A 22,046-nucleotide genomic window follows, 5' to 3' on the forward strand; every position below is an offset into this window, starting at 1 on the left:
AACTTTTAAGAACGCATAAACACAAGTTTAAGATTAGTGCAATATCATTTTTAATGTGTTTAAAGTTTTGATTCATGCTTGTTATTTTTTTAAATGTGCTTTTGATTTTTCGATTTACGCTTATTATATTTTGATCCGTGACCATGTTCTTTGCCATTCCGATCATTTTGCATTATTTTTTTAAGTTTGTGCTATATATTTTTACATGTGCTTTTAAATTTGTGATTCACGTTTATTATTTTTTGATCCGTGACTGCAATACAATTGGCGGGAATCTGACCCCATAGACAACTTCAACTTGAATCACGTTCAGTGTCATGTTGTGCACGAGTGCGAGCAATAAGTTGCTGGCTGTAGTTCACTTAACGGCCACCAGTGTCACTAATAACAAGGGTTCCTAAATTCAACATATAGCATTTTTAAATATTTATGGTATCATGCATTAGTCATGCACATGTTGATTGGTTTTATATATAATTCTATAAACCTCATTTTTGTAACACAAGGTGACTTTTAAACAGCATTTTGCTTGTTATCCAAGCAGATTTTATTAACATAATTGTTGAGAGACTACAAGGATTATTTAAAAAAATTAATGTCACAGGATGAGTTAAAATCATCTAGTAAAGGAAAAAAGGTGAATAAAGGAAATGGCGACCACGTAAAAAACTACATTACCCATTTTATAAAAAAATCTCCATTGTTTTACAAATCTCAAATCTTTAATTCTTATGACCAAAGCTCTAAAGAAAAAAAGCAAACGTTGCGTTTTAATGTTACTAATTTTATTCTTCAACATTAGGTATGAATCCAACACTATAAAATTAATTGGGTCATCAGGAATAAAAAGTTACATCTTCAAAACCAAACATCGTTTATAAATAAGACAACAACACATCGTTACATCAACGTTTGTGCATACAAATGCTGTACTTTGGAATTGAGTCGAGGTCTGAATAATATTCACAGAACAGATCATATAACCGATTAGATATTAAATACTTGTTTATAGGCCACATCAAGAATTGTGCAGACGATGACGGGTGAAAGTTTAATACAACTTAAACGCATTTTAACATGCAAAGATGTTGAATCATCTGCATATAGGACAAAAACAACTTCTTAAAATCTTATGAACAGAAACATCAACTTCCTGAGATGGGTAAACATTAAGAAGCAGGAGTCATGTGTGCACGACCAAAACGTTCAAGTGTGATGGGGAAGTTTAAAATATCACTTCTAAAGTATTATTTGTAATACTTAACAGTGGAAGTCTTTTCCCTGACCAGGTAAATGCAGCTAAACAACCAGCTATGTACCCTTGATGTACACTCAATACAGTTGTTGTTTAATTATTAATATTCAAATAAAGTTTCATGCACGTTGTACATTTCCCAACTAAAAACTATCATGAAGTCAATAGAAAAAGAAAACAAAAGGAACTGTTCCGGTTTCCTATTGTCTTTGAAATGATGCTGGAACGCTGAAGTCACTTTTCTTGGTCCACGGTCATGAGAAGCGTGACCTCCGGCACCTGAAGTTGCCCTTTGACCTTGTCGTGAAACTTCTCTCTGTAGCGATTGAACTCCATAATGCTCTCCGGCTCCTCTTCCAACCAGAACTTATCGAACTCATACGCCAGGTAACCTACCAACAGAGACAGAGGAAACACATGACCATAACTGAGACAAGGAAAAACAGGTCCAACAAAGAAAAAGAAAACAATTACAAAATACATGACATTTTACATAAAGAAATGTAAGCCTATTTTAGGACCTTTGAATAGAAAATTTACTGTAATATAAGGCAAAAAAATGAAATTTCTGTATAAAACATTTTTTTTTCAAATAAGCATAAATGTAGTATGACTATTACCCATTATTATGCAAAAAGAACTATTGTCGTTTATTATGCACTAAATTATTATTTATAAATTATTTTTAAAAGTATAAATTATAAAGTATTGTTTTTTTAGTCAACAGTCTTCCATTGCATTTCTGCTGATTTTAATTTTTTTAAACAGTATTTTATATTTTATTAGTTTTTTTACAGTAATGAGAACTAAAAAGAACTGGAGAGAAAAAGTCAATGCAAAAAAAAAAAAAAAAAAAAAAATGAAAATGAAAGCTAAACGAAAATGAAGCCTTGTTTTAGTACAATCATTTTTTTTATTAATTTGTTTTTTTGTTTTGTAATGAAATATTACACAAAGCCATGATTTTGACAAGTTTTGACAGATTCACTTCTATCATATTTAAACATTGTTTACTGCTTTAAAGGATTAGTTCTCTTTCAAATGAAAATTAGCCCAAGCTTTACTAACCCTCAAGCAATCCTAGGTGTATATGACTTTCTTCTTTCTGATGAACACAATCAGTTATATTAATAAATATCTTGATGTATCTAAGATTTATAATGGCTGTGAATGGGACCAACAAGTATGAGCTGAAAAAAGTGCATCATAAACATACTCCACACGGCTCTGGGAGGTTAATAAAGGCCTTCTGAAGTGAAGCGAAGTGATGCGTTTGTTTAAAAAAAAAAAAGGTCAATTTTTATCGTTTATATAATAAAATATCTAGCTTCCACCAGACTGCTTTCCGTATTCAAGTTACGAAGAAAGTGTAACAAAAAAAAAGTTCAAAAAGCTTACGCTACCAACATACGCCTTCCCTATTCGACTTATGAAAAAAGCTTAACTGACACGACGCCAGTTACGCTTTCTTCCTAACTTGAATATGGAAGGCAGTCTGGCGGAAGCTAGATATTTTACTTTATAACTTGTGTTTGTTTAAAAAAAAAAAATCCATATTTAACGTCACTTTGCTTCAGAAGGCCTTTATTTACTCCCCAGAGCCGTGTGGAGTATGTTTATGATGGATTGATGCACTTTCTTCAGCTTCATACTCGCTGATGCCATTATAAAGCTTGGATGCATCAGGATATTTATTAATATTTCTCCGACTGTGTTCATCAGAAAGAAGAAAGTCCTATACACCTAGGATGGCTGAGAGTGAGGAAAGCTTGAGGTAATTTTTTTTTTCTTTTTTTTAGTTCACTTTTAAAATGAAAAAGATTTTATAGCTTTGAGAAGATGCTTTTTTGCTAAACCTGAAAGTATTAAAAAGTAGCATTTAGAAGTTACATTAACTAATAATATATTTTTCTACCATATACAATTGAATGCACCTAGCTAACAGCTTGCTTTGTTCTTGTTTCACCTCACTCCAGTCTAAACTAACTGATTTTATAGGTAGGCCTAATTTACTACACATTGACATTTAAATTAGCCTTAATAATCCACAATATTTTCAGGTTATTTTAGTAACCACTCTTGCTAAATGGGGTAAGCACACTTATGTTCTCATTTCAGAGTTGTTCGAGTAAATGATTCATTATAGACCATGTGGACAGATCAGTTGTTGTCATGATTCATTAAAATGAATCTGTTCAAATGAGTCATTAGGTCACGAATTGGACATTAGCGGATGTTGACGCGTTGCGTGCGAATCGCGACTGTTATTAGGACATCGCAAAAGATTAGTCAACACAGAAAACACTTCACCACTGGATAGGATTTTCTTTTTGTTTACTGAAAGTGTGGTTTATGTCAGCTGCACGTGCGGGGCGCCTGTCAGAGAAGATGAGGTGACGCTCTTTTGAGCTCTATTCACACCCATTCTCCGAATGCACCTCGTGAAACATGGATTCGGGCTTACGAACTTTTAGCATTGTGTCAGTTGATTTAGATTATTATGTGTGAGGTAGAGAGAGTGCAAAGACGGTGATTACTTTGAAAGAGCTTGTGCGCACGAGAACGACTCCAGGTTCAAAGGTCAATACGGAATAGATTAATCTGCGTTAATATTTTTAACGCGTTATTTTTTTCTCAGATTAATTAATCGAAATTAACGCATTATTTTGACAGCCCTAATATATATATATATATATATATATATATATATATATATATATTATATTATATTATATTATATTATATTATATTATATTATATTATATTATATTATATATATATATATATATATATATATATATATATATATATGCGCGTGTGTGTACTCACAGTAGAACTGATGGAAGTGCAGCATTTCAGGTTTTCCTGGTACTGTGTTATAGAAATGAAGCTTCAGAGCATCACTCTTCATCAAGCTGTAAGCCATCTCGGTCAGATTGATGCCCACTATGGCATATGAGTATCTGCAATGACACAAAGATATCATAATAATAAGTATCAATTTCACTAACAATCCTAAGCTAACGCTAAGTGTGGCATATGACGTAGATCACAGAGGACTTACCCGAGTCTGGGGTGATTCGCATGTGACAGGACCTGACGGGCAGCATCAGTGTATTTCTCACTGAAAAAACTGAGAAAACAAAGAAAAACATCATCTTAAAATGATCAAGAAAGCAACGGGATAAAAACAGCACAGCAATCAAAGATGTTTCACATACAGAAGGTTTGTGAGTCCCAGCATCCCCATCCCTCGGAAGTCAGTCTTCGGGTCATCGCCTTGAAAACCGATGTCTCCCCACTGCTTAGTGATCCTCGATTCCAACTTCACTGACGGCATCAACAAGTCCCACAGCTGGAGGAGAGCAAACAAACACACAGAGTTTTTCAGTTCTGACGGGTCTGATTCAAAGTCTGATATCTCACCTGAAGATGATTTGAGCTTCAGTCACCTTCAGAAGCATGGTCTCGTGTGCCTCGTTTTCAGAGTCGAACACCTCTTTTCTTAGTTCCTCAACCGCCTCAAACAGCTTGTTATATCCGTTGATCTGTAACAAGCACTGGCGAAGATTCACCTTAAACCTGTAAGAGTGAAACTGCTGTTAGACCTTAATATCCACAACATTCTATATATAAAACAAAGGACAACTGGGAAAATAAAAATTGTGAAGCCAATAAACCTTTTTGATTAGTGAGTCTCTGATTTAAACTACAGTGGAACAAAAGTTTGACTCTTTTCCATGAATAACTACAAAGCGTTTCAGTAAATGAATTCACTCTTTTTATTCAATGATTCACTGCTACTCATACATGTTCACTGAAGTCCTAGTGTTTTTTTATTTACCTTTGTGCATTTGTCAAATATTAAAATAAATGCCTAAAATATTTGTAATATTTAATAAAATGTTTTGATATTTATTTTAATACATTTTAATATTTTTATTAGGGACAAATTATTATTTTTAACTAGATTTTTACATGAAAAATGCAACATAATTTTTGCAATGTATTAAGCAGTTTTTTTATTTATTTATTTTTTTTTGTATTTTTCTTTTTTCTTCCTTGAAATATTATTTCAAATTAAAGGATGATGGTTCTTTTGTAATGTGTAATTTGTATTTTGTGAAAAGTATTTTTATTGTTAGGAAGCTTTTTTTTTATTGTTAAAAACAACCCTGACAGCAACATAGTGTGGGCCAGATCCGGCCCACCTCTGGTATATGTGGATTACACACTATGTTGCTGTCTGGGAAATGTCTTACAAAAACAACTTCAACAAACTTGAGGCTATTTGGTCAAAATGAAGGTTCCTCTATTCAGAAAAATTACAGTTTATGCCATATCAGGGCAAATATATAAATATCTAGAATACAGTCGTTGTGGTGTGCAAGCTTAATAATGTTCAATAAAACTACAGATAATATCATATTGTGAACACCAACAATTTAAAAAATGTGAATGTCTTCACTTTAAAGTTGATTTTCCCTACTGAATGAAGTTAACCCAATCTTAAGAAAGCCTCACGTTGAATCTTTCTGCTCCTTGATTCTCTTTTCCCGGATAATTTGAGACAGATGATCCTCCAAATCATTCTCCTTCAAAGTCAAAGCGGCTCGCAATACCTGATCAAACACAAACAAATAGAGTTCGTCAGATAAATCTTGGCAGATCAATCAATGTAGTTCTCATCCATGTTTACTCAGATAATAAATTGCTGAAGCAAACAGATTAAACATACCTTGCTTTTGGAGGACTTCAGAGAATACTCTACAGAGAAAATCAACGACAGGTTTGTAAAAGTTATCCATGACAATTCAAATTTTGTCTTAAAGGGATATTCCACCGTTTTTTCATATTAAACTATGTTATTCCCTTAACTAAGACGAGTTGATACATACCTCTCTCGTCTCAGTGCGTGCACTAAATACTAAATCGCTCTGTCTTGCGGCGAAACTTTGTTAGCACTTAGCTTAGCCCAGTTCATTCAATAGGGGCCAAGCAGAGAAGCTACCAAACACCTCCACGTTTTCCCTATTTAAATACAGTTACCCGAGTAGTGTAACTCGACCTAGGACGGTGACACAAAACAAAACGTTGCGCTTTTCTAAGCGTGTAAAATGGATAACTATATTGTATGGCGGAATACCATAGCAAGTGCTCGGGAGCACTTTGACTTGGCGCAGTAATATCTTCACTCGTGAAAAGTCCTCTCACCGGCCCCCGCTCCCTCTCCTCCTCCTTCTCATTTCCGTCAATAGAACCAACGTGACTTTTACAGGAGAGGGAGCGGGGGCCGGTGAGAGGACTTTCACTTTTCTGCTTGGCCCCTATTGAATGAACTGGGCTAAGCTAAGTGCTAACAAAGTTTCGCCGCAAGACAGAGCGATTTAGTGCACGCACTGAGACAAGAGAGGTATGTATCAACTCGTCTTAGTTAAGGGAATAACATAGTTTAATATGAAAAAAACGGTGGAGTATCCCTTTAAAGGTGCAATATGTAAAATTTCCTGTCCCCTAGAGGTCGCTAGAGGCCTATTCAAAACAAAGGCGTAGCTTGATGATGCCAAGTTTGAGCGTGGAATCTTGGGACATGTGGTCTTCACCTCACAGCTGGTGGAAAAGAATAGGGATAAGACTCGGAAAGAAATCATGTTCATGGATGTGATTATTAACGTTACTGTAGTATGAAGCAGAGAAGGAGCGAGTGTTGTGGGAGCTGAACGAGGAGCTGGAGCGATTGCGCAACACACGCCTCACGAGCAGAGGAACTTTTATTATGCCACAGTCGCCGGCGCCGCTTCCGCTTTTCTGGTCATGAGTATGAGGTAACACAGCTCTGTTTATCATATTACTGTAGATACATTTGAGTGTGTTGAAAATTATATTATAACGTTACTCTGTGCGTTTGCTCCGCGGCTGCTGCGAGACACTTGTTTAAAACACACTGCAGTAAGATAGATTGATTTTAGATTATTATATTAAATGCTGGATGGCTTGTGTTGATTAATGGCATGCAATTAATTTTAAAACATATTGTATGATGGAGAAAATGCTGTATTACTGTTACTAAAAATAAAGCTGCATCTGATTATGCTATGTTAGTTACTTCACAAAATAGTGTTTTTCTCTGAGGCATGGTAAAGAATGGTACTCACAAAACATCAAGAAAATTAGATTTAAACAATAAGACTAAACATGTTGAACTATATAACAATAATTAGTTTTCTGTCTATAAATATATCAAAACCTTGTCTATTAAAACATGTAATATATTAAAGCGTCTTTGGTGTTTCCATGGTTTCTACAAAATAAAACCGGAAACCGAGGGTAACGCGGGTATGACGCAATTGACAGGCGACTCCTCACACGTCCCGGAGCCTTGGTTAAAATGGCAGTTTTCCCAAGATTTACTATTAGTTGCAAACATTTGGGATATTCTAAGTACTCAAGTGAACAAAATATATAACACTGGCCTAGTGGTTTTTGGATATTTTATATACATATTGCACCTTTAAAAACAAGAGTTTCAGCCAAATAATCACTACAAACAGGTCACTGCATGAACAGAACTTTAAAGTTAAAACGATACCTTTAACTACTCTCCCATACATTAATAAACATAAATAAGTCCAGTGCACACATATCATCGTCACCTATCTGTGATGTCCTCAGAGCTCCAGCTTTGCATCGGGCACAAATGCGCTGTAACTCGCATCTTCCTGTGACCAGCCGGAGCAACCATTTCAACCAGAAGCGCAGACAGGAGGAATAGAAACACTTCCAGATATACCCCAACATCCTCTGAAATACAAACATGATCAGTTAGTTTCAGTCCAACTATTGCACTTTCTCCACATGCATTATTAGACACGCAACATACATAATATGGACACTTTCCATGCATTTTCTTAGCGTGAACTGCATACAGCTCGTGCACACAACTCTTTCTGGCTCTAGAGCCACACATCAGGAATATACACTTCATTCAAAGCAAATGAGCTGCTGCTGATCCTTGTACTCTGTCAAAACTGCAGGCATTCTGCTAGGAATAAGCATTATTAGTAATCTCTAACCAATAAGATCTATGCATGACTCTGTTTACACTGTCCGCCATCAAATCAGCCCTCAGAACTCACACAAAGCACACAAACTATTCAACTGCATGACTAATTAAGCTGATACGTAAACCAAACAAATGATGCTTTAAGAAAATCAGCTGGACAACACAACACAACAGGTTGTTCATGCACGAGATATATTGAACATCAAAAACACAAATAAGCAGCGTGAATTCAACTAATGAGAAAATTCGCGTGACGCTGCCGCAGTTTATACTACTTTACGTTGAGTCGCTGGTTTTTCTAGCATTTAATACTATTAACTAAAGATGTTATGTAGTCCAGTAACGTTAACTGTATGCATCACACTTACTAGCAGTCACTTCGCCCGGAAATGATTCGGATTGGTGCGCATGCGCAGAAGAACGGACGCTTGAACCATAATCCCAGAAGGCTCAAATGAGCCTTTCTGTGACAAATCACTTTAAATCATTTAATATATACCATTTGGAGTTGGTTATTTATATAATAATACACTTATCTGTTTTGGGAAAAGAAGAAAAAAAACACTTTGATTTTCAGCGGGAATGAAAGCGAGGCTGAGAGGGATAGACATGCATTACTTCAGTGGTTTGTACTGTTATATAATGTTTTTGGATTGTTCTTTGGACACTGAAAAAATATCTTTACAAGAAATTTCAGTACACAAAACAAACAATAAAACTTAAGACAACATGAGCTGTGGAAAATTATAAAGCTTTATACAGCCCTTAGGAAAATTAACCATGGTTTTACAACAAATAAAAACAACAACATGGTTATTGTAGTTAAAGGGTTAGTTCACCCAAAAATGAAAATAATGTCATTTATTATTCACCCTAATGCCGCTCCACAACCGTAAGACCTTCATTCATCTCCAGAACACAAATTAAGATATTTTTGTTGAAATCCAATGGCTCGGTGAGGCCTGCATTCACAGCAATGACATTTCCTCTCTCAAGATCCATAAAGGTACTAAAAATATATTTAAATCAGTTCATGTGAGTACAGTGGTTCAATATTAATATTATAAAGCGACGAGAATATTTTTGGTGCGCCAAAAAAACCCAAAATAACGACTTATTTAGTGATGGCCGATTTCAAAACACTGATTCATTTATGCTCCAAAACTTCATGAAGCAGTGTATCGAATCATGATTCAGATCGCATTTCAAACTGCCAAACTGCTGAAATCATGTGACTTTGCCGCTCCGAACCACTGATTTGACACAAAAGATTCATAACGCTCCGAAGCTTCCTGAAGCAGTGTTTTGAAATCGGCCATCACTAAATAATTTTTTTTTTTTTTGGGCGCACCAAAAATATTCTTGTCGCTTTATAATATTAATATTGAACCACTGTACTCACATTAACTCATTTAAATATGTTTTTAGTACATTAATGGATCTTGAGAGAGGAAATATCATTGCAGGCCTATCTGTGCAATCGGATTTCAACAAAAATATCTTAATTTGTGTTCTGAAGATGAACGAAGGTCTTACGGGTGTGGAACGACATGAGGGTGAGTAATAAATGACATTATTTTCATTTTTGGGTGAACTAAGCCTTTAACTGCCCTAACCTTAGTTTAACCGTGGTATTTGTAGCAAAAGTGTGGTTATACAAATGGTAATTTTCCACCAGAAAAAAATGATTATTACACTTTTACTATAATAAAACCATGGTTAATTTCCATAAGGGGATGCTATTGAAAACACTGTAAGTCTATCATGGCGCTTCTCTGAATAAAGTCTATTATAAATCAATGATACTGTACAAATGTACAGGTTCACACCTCCTTTGAATTTCTAAAGATTTTTAATAGAGATTGCCCTTACCAAAAGCTATTTTAGTTAATGAAAAATTTTAGAGCAGAGCATAACTAGTAAAACATATCGACCTAAAGTGTCGCAGAAGTATTTCATTAGCCACAAGAGGTAAACTAGAAGTGGAGTACTGTAATTGTAAAAACATTTGCGCTGTTTTTCTGATATGTTGAGATTCCCGTGTCTGTAGAATCCCAAAAATGTGTCGCAAGACAGAATAGAGTTGAATGTGCAAACAAATTTAGTTGCATAAAACCACTGGAAAAGTTACTTTCTAAAAGTAATGTGTTAGCTACAATATTGCATTACTAAAAGTAACTGATATTTGTTGTAAATATAAAAGTAGTGCGCTACTTTACTAGTAACTTGGGGAAAGTAATCCGATTACTTGTAATGCATCACTTCCAACACTGAAAACCACAAAGTACAGAAAGCACTTTTGAGTTCTATTCAATTCTATTTAAGAGTGAGAAATCTTCTGTGAACAAAAATACAAGAACAGACCAAACAGAAACCAGTGTTTTACCAAAATACTTCATAAATCAAACTAGAAAAAAGCATACATGGAAACAGTAAAAGTAGTACATTGCTCTAGTACAAATAAGACCAAATCTCACACCCTGTGAAGTGCAGTGCAGTGACAGCACTCTCAGACAAACAATCAAAACTGGTGTTTCTCTGCATGTATTTTACTTCTAAATCCATCAGGAGGCACTAGAGAGCTGAAGCGTAATAATGGAAGGTCCAGAGAGCGGTGGCCGTCTTTGGGCATCCTCATGGGTGCGGGTGGAGGCGGGAATCTGGATGGGTTTGCACCACTGCCATTTCCTGTGTTATTGTTGTCATCGTCGTTGGCAACAGCATCCACGACACTGCTAATACTGATTTTCTGACAGCGAGGGAAGAACGACCCCCTATAGTGTCGGCGGTATAGATAGAGAATCACCAACAGCAACAGCAAGATGAGCAACGCGAGCAGGCCGCAGATGGCGTAAACACCCTGGAGGATTGTGGGAGATGTCCCGCTACAGTCTAGAAAGCAAGTGGAGAGGAAAATTAAGTTATGAAAGGCAATCAAAGAACAAGAGAGGAAAGTTATTGGGAAAATAGAGTAGACCGGTCAGTATAAACTTCTGAATATATCAGTCCATACCAGGTTCAGCAGACTCCACACAAACGCTAGTTCCCTCGCGGTAACTACGGAGACGACAGGAGTATGATCCGAACTGATTCACACACTCAGTGTGAGCGTCACACACCACCATTTGTGTCTCACACTCATTGATGTCTGTTCAAACACACACAAATTGACCATAAGACCTAAAACTAGTGTTTCTTTTATAAGTTTCATTCATGAAATATGTTTCATTCATATTTTCTGACCACACTGAATGTATTTAAAAATCAGTGTTTGTCAGTACAACATCCAAGTGAAAGACATAACACCAACATGTCAGAAAAAAAAAAAATTAAACAATCACAGAGTTGGAAAAAGGATCACCCCCCTCCTAAAAATAACTTGTAAACTCAATCAGGTGTAGCTTATCACCTTCTCAGTGGCACACAAAGCCATTTGACTTTCAACTGTGATCAGCTGTGGTCATTTTGATTAGCTCAGCATGACAAGAGCTTTCCTGCATGGAGCATTTCAGTCCTTGGTAGTGCAACTGAAGCAAACAATCAACTATGTGTGGCAAGGCACTGTCAAAAGATCTCTGGGATAAATTTGTGGACAGGCACAAGTCAGGAGATGGATACAAAGAAAATTTCCAAGGTTTTCAATGCCTAGAAGCACAGTGAAGTCTATCAAAAAGAAGTGGAAGGTATTTGGTACAACACAGACCCTCCCTTATGAGCTTTGCCATAAAAACACCTTGAAGATTCTGAGGCCACATGGAAAAAGGTTATGATCAGATGAGACTAAAATATAATTATTTGGCCCAGGGTGCGAACTACGGAGGATTAGTTCACTTTTAAATAAACTTTTCCTGATAATTTACTTACCCCCATGTCATCCAAGATGTCCATGTCTTTCTTTCTTCAGTCGAAAAGAAATTAAAGTTTTTGATGAAAACATTCCAGGATTTTTCTCCATATAGTGGACTTCAATGGGCACCAAACGATTGAAGGTCAAAATTTGTTTTACTGCAGCTTCAAATTGTTCTACACAATCTCAGATGAAAAACAAGGGTCTTATCTAGAGAAACCATCGCTCATTTTCTGAAAAAAATGGAAAATTATGTAAGTTTTAACCTTAAATGCTCATCTTGAACTAGCCCTCTTCTCCTCTATTTGAATTCCGGCAGTGTAGACACTGCTAAGTGTATTACTGCCCTCCACAGGTGAAAGTTTGAACTAATTGTTATATACTATTTAACTAGCATATTGCATATGAAAATTAGTTCAAACTTTGACCTGAGGAGGGCAGTAATACGCTTAGCAGCATCTACACTGCTGGAATTCTAATGAAGAAAGCTAGTTCAAGATGAGCATTTAAGGTTAAAACTTACATAATTTTCCATTTTTTTCAGAAAATGAGCAATGGTTTCACTAGATAAGACCCTTATTTTTCATCTGGGATTGTGTAGAACAATTTGAAGCTGCAGTGAAACTAATTTTGACCTTCAATTGTTTGGTGCCCATTGAAGTCCACTATATGGAGAAAAAAAGTGAACTATTCCTTTAATAAGACATGGGCTCCCCTGAAAACGTGATGTGAAATTTTGTGGGTCTCAAAAATGATTGACTGTTATTCTGATGTGAAATTTCAGCTTTGTGTCATGTGATCATCGTGGATTGTGTAAAATTGTAAAAATATTCATTCATGCATGACTGATTTAAACCTAATTCACTTCAATAAAGTGAAAAATACATGCTATTCTTGTCATGAGCATCAAGGTGTGGGGGCGCTGCGGTGCAAATTCCACTGTTTAGTTCATGTTAACTCGAACAGCAAAGGAAGCTGACCCCAGACCTGTGTCAAGGTGAGGCATGTTATTCGCAATTATGTGTTGTGGCTGGGTTGTTATAGGTCTGTGTGACACTCGATGTAATAGAGCTAATTGAACAGAGGAATTTTAGTATTCTTCTAGCCTGATGAACAACTGTAACCGTTGTTCTAGTGAACTCAAAGACAGCCTGATGCTTTGTTTATAGACTATTTGTGGGTGGCTGTTTGTCGTTTCACCTATCAATTTGTGTCGATATAATATTATATATATATATATATATATATATATATATATATATATATATATATATATATATATATATATATATATATATATATATATATATATATATATATATATATATATATAAAAAAAATTATATAAAATATATATCAGTACAGTCCAAAAGATTTTTAATGTTTTTAAAAGAAGTTTTGTCTGCTCACCAAGGCTACATTTATTTAATTAAATACAGTAAAAACAGTAATATTGGTGAGTTATTTTAAATTGTAATTTCACAATTACTGTTTGTTACTGTATTTTTAATTAAATTATTTTAATATTTTAATGTACTTATATATATATATATATATATATATATAATTAAGTAGTATATAGACAGCTAAAATATCCATGTACTAAATTAATTAAAATGAAAATTAAATAGCTTTTCCAAAACTTACAAATATTAACTTTATACATTAGTGAAATCACTTTTAAATTATATTTAAAGTATATTACAAAACATAGTTAATAAAATTCTAATTTTGTTTAAATATTTAAAACACCAATTTTTGAATAATAAATATTCCACAAATATAAAATTTAAATTAATTTAAAGACATTTTTAAAAGATCCCTGATGCACAACAACAGTAATTAAATATTTCACATGCAATCTCAAAACAGCTCCATGTTTACTTTGTTTTACACACTGAGAACATTAGAACTACCGTACACTGCAAATATCTGCTTTTAAAGTTAAAAGTCAAATTAAAAATCAAATATATGCTTTAATGTACATGCGGACACTTCAACTGATATTAAGAAACCATCCAGTTTCATAAATGGCCACTAAGTTAATACAGTATCTTAAGAATTAGTTTGACTAGCAGTTAGTCAAGGGGTGATCAGTTACTTTAGTTCTTAAAGCACACTCTTAGTTTACAGATTTGTCTAATTTGAATCCTAGTCTGACCAACTATCAGTGTTCGGTGGCCCCAAGCCTAAAGGAGGAAAAAAATTGAAAAAAATTGAAAAAAAAAAATGTATGACTAACTTGTAAAAATATATAAGCAATTTATGCAACCGACCTTTGGTTCAACTCTACACCTCAGTGAGGTACTGACAGAGAGCAGTGTGTGTCTTTGGCTAGTATGAGGTCACAGCAAGGATTATGAAACCAGAAAAGTCATGTGACAAGTGTGCAATCACCTTCAGTAGAGACTGATGCAATGACGCCCTGAGTTTTGCTGGTTTGCGATTTGACGGTTGTGCCCTGTAGCCCCTGCAGACCGGACTGAAGATCCCCGACAGAGGCCTTCTGAAACTGCAGCCACACGATGAACAAAACACCAGACCTCAACCTAGAAACAAACCCATCAACAGTCCATCAGTAGATCTACTACCTAGAAGAATCTCCAAATGAACATGCTTCAGGAAGTACTCACTTTTTCAGTCTTTTGAAGTCCAGGCTCTTTGGGGTGAGATGTCCACATGCTTCTCGTATCTGTGAACCAATTTTGAGCACAAAAGTTGACCATCTAGGGGAATCATAATATTTAGGGAATGTCTAAAGAAATATACTGAGCATCACCATGGTCTCTAGAGCAGATCTGAGGGAAGAGGATTCTTCATGATGTTCAGGCTCCAGACGGACCTCTACACCGACCTCCAACAAGAGCTCTGATTGGACAGATGATATTACAGCAGAAGAACGATTTCTCTACACTTTCTACAGTAGAACCTAAACTTCTTCAGCTGAATTATTAGGTTAATGTGTTTAATGATCAGTTTGAAAGCACTCCTCACCTCCAGGGAAATGGCTGTTGTGGGTGACATTTCCTGTGGTTTGCTGGTAGAGATTTTTCTCTAGGGATGGAAACAAAGGTTAATGCAAAAAAATAGATCAAGCTAAAATGCCTGGGTCATATTTACTATTACTACTACAATTAATATAAATATCATTATTATTATTATTATTATTATTATTATTATTAATAATAATAATAATAATAATAATAATATCAGCATCATCCAAGAGGTAATATTAACAATATTAATGATTTTATTAATGTTTAGAGTTATTAATAAAATCATTCATATTAATGAAACCCCTTAGATGATGATAAAAAAATAATAATAAATAATTAACACTTAACTTTTTAAACATTAATAAAATATTAATATTACTCCTTAAATGATTGATGATGATAATAAATTATATTATTAATAATGATAATAATAATAATAATAATAATAATAATATTATTATCATTATCATTATTTATTGTTCCACCAAATTCACATTACCATAATTAAATGTATGGAAATGGTAAAAACCAACATGATTTAAATGATCAATTAAATGAATTTATGAGTTACTGAATTAATTATACAATTAATATTGTTAATATTGAATAATAATAATAAATATTCTTAAGCATACATAAAAATTGTTAATATTACCCCTTGCATAATAATAAATATTATAGGCCATTTTTAATTAAATTAGAAAATGTTGGTGTGTTTGATTATGAAAATAATTTCAATGCAAAAAAAAAAAAAAAAAAAAATGCTCTGGTTATGCAAAAGATAATGGTTTTTAAATATATATATATAAAAAAAAAAAAAAAAAAAAAGGCTCTGGTTATGCAAAAGATAATGGTTTTTAAAAAAAGGAGCTGTACCTTTAGATCTGCGGTGTAATTTGGGCTGTGTGTCCAGTGTGACGCTGCTCTCAGTCGTCACTGTCACCTTCGTCGAAATGTCTTTCCCATCATCCTGCTGTCCCTTTCTCACCCACCTCACTTCCCCAACATCAGACCCCATTCTGTCTCTGTCCGGCTCAGTTTCATCAGAAGAGCGTGCTTGCGCGTCCACATTCCTGCGCATGGCAGATGGAGAGCGAGCGGTGGGTTTAACAGCTTCGGTCCTGATGTGTGGCATGTGAGTGTTTGCGCTGAGGGTGTCTGTGAGGTTTGTGTAGGCCGCCTGGTATCTGGAGCGGATTCGGGCCCGTCCACTTCCTGGTTGGTTTTGCTGGGTCTCGGGAGCCCACTCACCAGCTCTTTCTTGTGATGTTGCAGAAAAATAATCATCATAGTATGCATCATCATCATCGGATGCAACATCGCGGTCATAACCAGATGCCAGAACGCGAGGAGCTGAATCCGTAGGTGGATCCACAGGACTCTTTATCGAGGATTCCCTTTTCTGAAAAGGGAGTTCATTGGTCACCGAGTTAGATCCAATCTTCACAGAGCGGGTCAGAACAGAAGTGGTTTGGGAAGTGGTTTGGGTGTTCAGACTTGGAGGAGCATCCGTAACTGCATCCGTTTCATCTTCATCACCACCTAATGCTGCTTCGATCATGTCTATAGGAATGTTTGTAAAGAGAAATACAAACAGTGCTGCTGGTGTCAACATCTACATCTATATCAGTTTACTAAAAAAAATAATAAAATCACTCCTTCATACATGTAAACACACACACAAAAAAGTTTGGAACCACTAAGATTTTTAATGTTTTTAAAAGAAGTTTCGTCTGCTCACCAAGGCTACATTTATTTAATTAAAAATACAGTAAAAACAGTAATATTGTGAAATATTATTACAATTTAAAATAACTGTTTTCTATTTGAATATATTTGACAAAGTAATTTATTCCTGTGATGCAAAGCTGAATTTTCAGCATCGTTACTCCAGTCTTCAGTGTCACATGATCCTTCAGAAATCATTCTAATATGCTGATCTGCTGCTCAAGAAACATTTAATGTGTACAATTGTACAAAATATTTGTGTACAATATTTTTTTTTCAGGATTATTTGATGATTAGAAAGTTCAAAAGAACAGTGTTTATCTGAAATCTAATCTTTTGTAACATTATAAATGTCTTTACTGCCACTTTTGATTGATTTAATGCATCCTTGCTGAATACAAGTATTCATTTCTTTAATTTCTTTTCAAAAAAATAAAAATAACAATTCTTACTGACCCCAAACTTTTAACGGTAGTGTATAATGCTACAGAAGCTTTGTATTTCAGATAAATGCTGTTCTTTTGAACTTTCTATTCATCAAGGAATCCTGAAAAAAAAAAGTACAAAACTGTTTTCAACATTGATAATAATCATAAATGTTTATTGAGCAGCAGATCAGCATATTAGAATGATTTCTGAAGGATCATGTGACACTGAAGACTGGAGTAACGATGCTGAAAATTCAGCTTTGCATCACAGGAATAAATTACTTTGTCAAATATATTTAAATAGTACACAGTTATTTTAAATTGTAATAATATTTCACAATATTACTGTTTTTTTACTGTATTTTTAATTAAATAAATGTAGCCTTGGTGAGCAGATGAAACTTCTTTTAAAATCATTAAAAATCTTAGTGGTTCCAAACTTTTGGACTGTACTGTATGTATATATGTATATATTATATGTATTATATGTATTATATGTATTATATTTATATATATATATATATATATATATATATATATATATATATATATATATATATATATATATATATATATATATATATATATATATATATATATATATATATATATAACAATGTTTTAAATAAAGTAAACTGACATAATATAACCAAAAATTCTTCATACAGTGAACTACCAGTAAAACTGATAAAAAATTCAGACACTTTGACCTGACCATGTTTTGCTTCAGTGTTATCTGACATAATTAAGATATTTATTTTTTTAAGATACAGAAAGAGTAAAAAAATGAATACAAAATGAGAGAGAAAAAAATGAATACAAATAAGTTATTTAAAAACTCGCTCACCTTCAAAACCAAGATAAGGAACATCCTGTGGTCCGAAAGCTTTATAACGTCCATAGAAGCCCCTGTATGGGGTGGGTGGGTTCCCGTCGATGAGCAGCACCACATGAACCTTGTTTGACATGGAAACGTAGCTGGCAGTTCTCCAGCACTTTTCCAGGACCCTCTGTCCACCTGCAGCCGCCGGAGATTCATCCAGGTGGATCTGATCGCTCTTCAGCTCACAGGCGTCCGGGGACGTCAAGTCCTCCAGATAAAGCTCCAAACGCTTCTCAGGATGCACCTGGATGGTCCAGTTGCACCACATGGGGGGGTTTGAGCACAGGTAGTCCGGGGAGAAGAACTCACCGCTGTCAGCGTGGAGAACTTGATGGCAGCTCCGCAGCGCAAAGAAGGCGTATCTCTCTCGGCCTCCACCTGACCAGAGAGAGCAGCTGAGCACATTTATCCTCCCAAAAATCTAAATATTTTCATTGAAGAGGAATAATTACTGGCCATTTAAAGCAGCAGTCCATAAGTTTTGCCTCTTTATCGCCATCCCCGTTTGAAACCTGCAATTGCAGTGATTTGCGGAATTATCTTTACATGCTGTGCAGCGGCACGGCTCCTCAGCGCGGATGAATCTAATGTTTTGACGTGCAGTTATGTGTGGGTCTGTCAGTCAACGCACCAGTGTGGATCTTTACTGTACATCGTAATTACAGATGCTACGTCTTGTATGTACAAAATAAGTTTCACAGGAAAATCAAATGTCAATTATTATTGTTATACTTCTTTCTCTAATTGTTAATGTTAAAAGCATCAACATTGCGTGAATTATCGTAATTAATTGCGTGTTATGGACAGCAGCTTTAAATGAGTTTAAGTGCAGAACGTAATAATTTTGTCTGCTAGAGGTCGCTAGAGGCCTTTTCAAAAAGCCATAGCTTGATGACGCCAAGTTTGAGTGGAAAAGAAGTTTCTAGTAATCCTGAAGACATTAATTAGATGGTTCAGGTGTGTTTAAAGGGTTAGTTCACCCAAAAATGAAAATAATGTCATTTATTACTCACTCTCGTGTCATTAAAAAAAAAAAAAAAAAAAAAAAAAAAGGTGCTATAGCGCACTAAAAGTGTTTCTTGGATCATAATCATTCATTCATTTATGATTTAATGCCATATCAACAGCAATGGCTATATTCATGGCAATCAGCAGTATCACTTCAATACATTGTTTACGGCTCGTAATCATAGGGGAACCACTTTTGGTGCGGTGTAGCATATCTTTAAAGGTGCTGTACAATACCTTTGTCAAATGGTGCCATGTAGAACCCATAAGGGGTGTCATATTGCATTTTTTTTCAACAAAAGTGGTGCTAAACAGCACAAACAGTGGTTCTTTGGCTCGTAAAGAACCTTTAGAGGGACTTAACAGGTTCTTACAATGGCAGTGGTGCTATATAGCACCTTAACCACCCCAAAGAACCACTGAGGAACCATACAGGGGCTTAACAGGTTCTGTATACAGTAGCGGTGCTATATAGCACCTCAGTCATCCCAAAGAACCGCTGAAGAACCAATGAAGCACCAAGATTTGGTGCTATACAGCACTTAAAGTGGTTCCCCTATAATTATGAGCCAAAGAACCACTTTTAGTACTATATAGCACCATTTTCTTTTTAGAATGTACACCCGTAAGACCTTCGTTCATCTTCAGAACACAAATTAAGATATTTTTGATGAAATCCGATGGCTCAGTGAGGCCTGCATAGACAGCAATGTCACCTCTCTTGTACCTTTCTGGATCTTGAGAGGTTCAGTAACATTGCTGGCATAAAAATATCTTAATTTGTGTTCCGAAGATGAACAAAGGTCTTACGGGTGTGGAACAACATGATAGTGAGTACTAAATTACATTATTTTCATTTTGGGGTGAACTAACCCTTTAATTAGGGTTGGAACGAAACTCTGCAGGACAGTGGCTTTCCAGGAGCAGGATTGGACACACCTGTGTTAAAGGGTTAGTTCACACAAAAATGAAAATTCTGTCATCATTTACTCACCCTCAAGTTGTTCCAAACCCGTAAGACATTCATTAATCTTCAGAACACAAAAGAAGATATTTTGATGACAAACAGTTGATGGGCCCCGCCCCATTGACTTCCATAGTAGGCTATGAAACAAAAATACTATGTAGTCTATGGGGCCCATCAACTGTTTGGTTAGTTACTGACATTCTTCAAAATATCTTCCTTTGTGTTCAGCAGAAGAAAGAAATTCATACAGGTTTATAACAATGAAGACAGATTTTTCATTTTAATGTGAACTTCCCCTTTAAGTATAAACCAAGAGCACCATTTTTTCAGTTGTGTAAAATGCTTTTATTCATGCAAATGTGACGGACAGCTGTTTACCTGCGGATGCTTGGCCGTCATTTCTGATGATCTGCTAAAAACAGACAGCATGAGTGAGACGTGAAGCCATCAGACCGCCATCAAATGACCTATGAAGAGTTACTCACCTCAGCACTGTTTATCAAACATGTCAAATAAATTAATATCAGAAGACTATATTTGCTCAATAAATGCCGCCGTGGCATTTTAGAATTGTGATCGTGAACTTTCCACGTTTTTGTAAGTTGCTTGTTTTAAAACATAAACGGAAGAAGCGGTTAGCATCACCTGTATTATATCTGCAGTTAATGAGGTACCTGACTGTCGCGCATGAGTGAATGACATGATGCGACGCTCTCTTGATCCGACAGAGGGCGCTGCTCGATCTCTTTCAGGTTGGTACAATGCTATAGTACTACCATACTGTGTAGAATTCTGCCCACTTTTATAAATAGCACGTGAAATAGCCTATTAAGCATTATGCAGTGATAACGTGTGCATAATTATATGATGATATCATGGCAGAGTACAGGACATATTCCCTACATAAATCTGAATGTAAGCTTGATAATAATATAGCAAATAAAACCATCGCATCAAATATGGCCTCAAATTTGTATACGTTTTTGGGGTTAAATCCCTATTAAAATCTCAAATAAAGTGCCAAATTTTTGAAAATGAATTGTGAGGATGTACCACGTGGAGCGGACGTCACTTGCAGCTGCGCGCGCATAATGGTGGCAGAAAAATAGTGGTAAAACTGGAGGAAAATGTGCTGAATCCACAGAATAAGAGAAAAAACCTGTGCCTTTGAATGTCAGAATCGGAATGCAAAGAAATATTCCCTGCGTTCCAATGTCCATACTATCCATCCTAAATAGTATGTGAGATTAAAATAAGTGTGTCCCAAAGCATAGTATGTTGAAAAGAGTATGCCAAAAGTCCCCGGATGGTCTACTATTTCCGGTAGATTTTCGAAGTGTGGATCCGTGCACACTATAAAGGCTAATATTGCCCACAACCCATTGCGCATTGGACGAGGATTCAGTTCAGGGGCCGTATTCACAAAACATCTTAAGGCTAAAAGTAGCTCCTAACTTGCCGATTTAGGAGAAACTCTTAAAATTAATGGGTGTGTCAGTCCTAATTTTAGGAGTCCTAAATTTTTGCTCTAAGAGTATTTCACAAAGCATTTTAGCACTAAAACTAGCTCCTAAATCTGTGAAACGTTAGGAGTATTCAAGAGGACTCCTAAGTCCCTAAGACCAAATCACAAACAGTCCTAATCCATCCAAAGACACTGTACACCATTGAGGCAATAGCGATAGAGCCTTGGGTGCTGAACCTTTTCTTCATAAATGCAATACATTTTGATTTATAGATTTGAATCTACGATGAGACGCCAAAAAAAAAAAAAACTTTAACAAATAAATAAATAAATAAATATTGTCTGAGGTGGGAAGTCGTGTGTACGACGGTAGGTGCGTTCAAGTCACTTTCCTCGGAGTATAATG

The 22,046-nt window shown here is 35.3% G+C and overlaps 2 protein-coding genes across 3 annotated transcripts; both read right to left on the reverse strand.

Moving 5' to 3' along the window:
* Positions 1-526: 526 nt before the first annotated feature.
* Positions 527-8,812, reverse strand: elmod2 (ELMO/CED-12 domain containing 2). Of its 2 annotated transcripts, none has more exons than XM_067403628.1 (9): positions 8,599-8,665; positions 7,909-8,056; positions 5,994-6,022; positions 5,780-5,877; positions 4,708-4,837; positions 4,477-4,610; positions 4,320-4,388; positions 4,085-4,218; positions 527-1,647 (listed from the first exon to the last, which is right to left on the reverse strand). In XM_067403628.1, the coding sequence occupies exons 2-9, from the start codon at positions 8,051-8,053 to the stop codon at positions 1,490-1,492; spliced, it is 897 nt and encodes a 298-aa protein (XP_067259729.1). In that variant the 5' UTR covers positions 8,054-8,056; positions 8,599-8,665; the 3' UTR covers positions 527-1,489. The 2 variants fall into 2 exon arrangements, with proteins under 2 accessions (XP_067259729.1, XP_067259728.1); XM_067403627.1 differs by lacking the exon at positions 8,599-8,665 and adding an exon at positions 8,687-8,812 and having other exon boundaries at positions 529-1,647.
* Positions 8,813-10,711: 1,899 nt separating this feature from the next.
* Positions 10,712-20,775, reverse strand: zgc:66455 (uncharacterized protein LOC393502 homolog). The gene is made up of 10 exons (XM_067405082.1): positions 20,661-20,775; positions 20,554-20,584; positions 18,165-18,578; positions 16,038-16,724; positions 15,160-15,219; positions 14,945-15,033; positions 14,799-14,857; positions 14,563-14,714; positions 11,332-11,466; positions 10,712-11,210 (listed from the first exon to the last, which is right to left on the reverse strand). Exons 1-10 carry the CDS (start codon positions 20,736-20,738, stop codon positions 10,840-10,842), a joined length of 2,076 nt encoding a protein of 691 aa, XP_067261183.1. The 5' UTR covers positions 20,739-20,775; the 3' UTR covers positions 10,712-10,839.
* Between the last annotated feature and the right edge of the window lie 1,271 nt (positions 20,776-22,046).

Source organism: Chanodichthys erythropterus, chromosome 12, assembly GCF_024489055.1.
Source record: "Chanodichthys erythropterus isolate Z2021 chromosome 12, ASM2448905v1, whole genome shotgun sequence".
Taxonomy (NCBI): Eukaryota; Metazoa; Chordata; class Actinopteri; order Cypriniformes; family Xenocyprididae; genus Chanodichthys; species Chanodichthys erythropterus.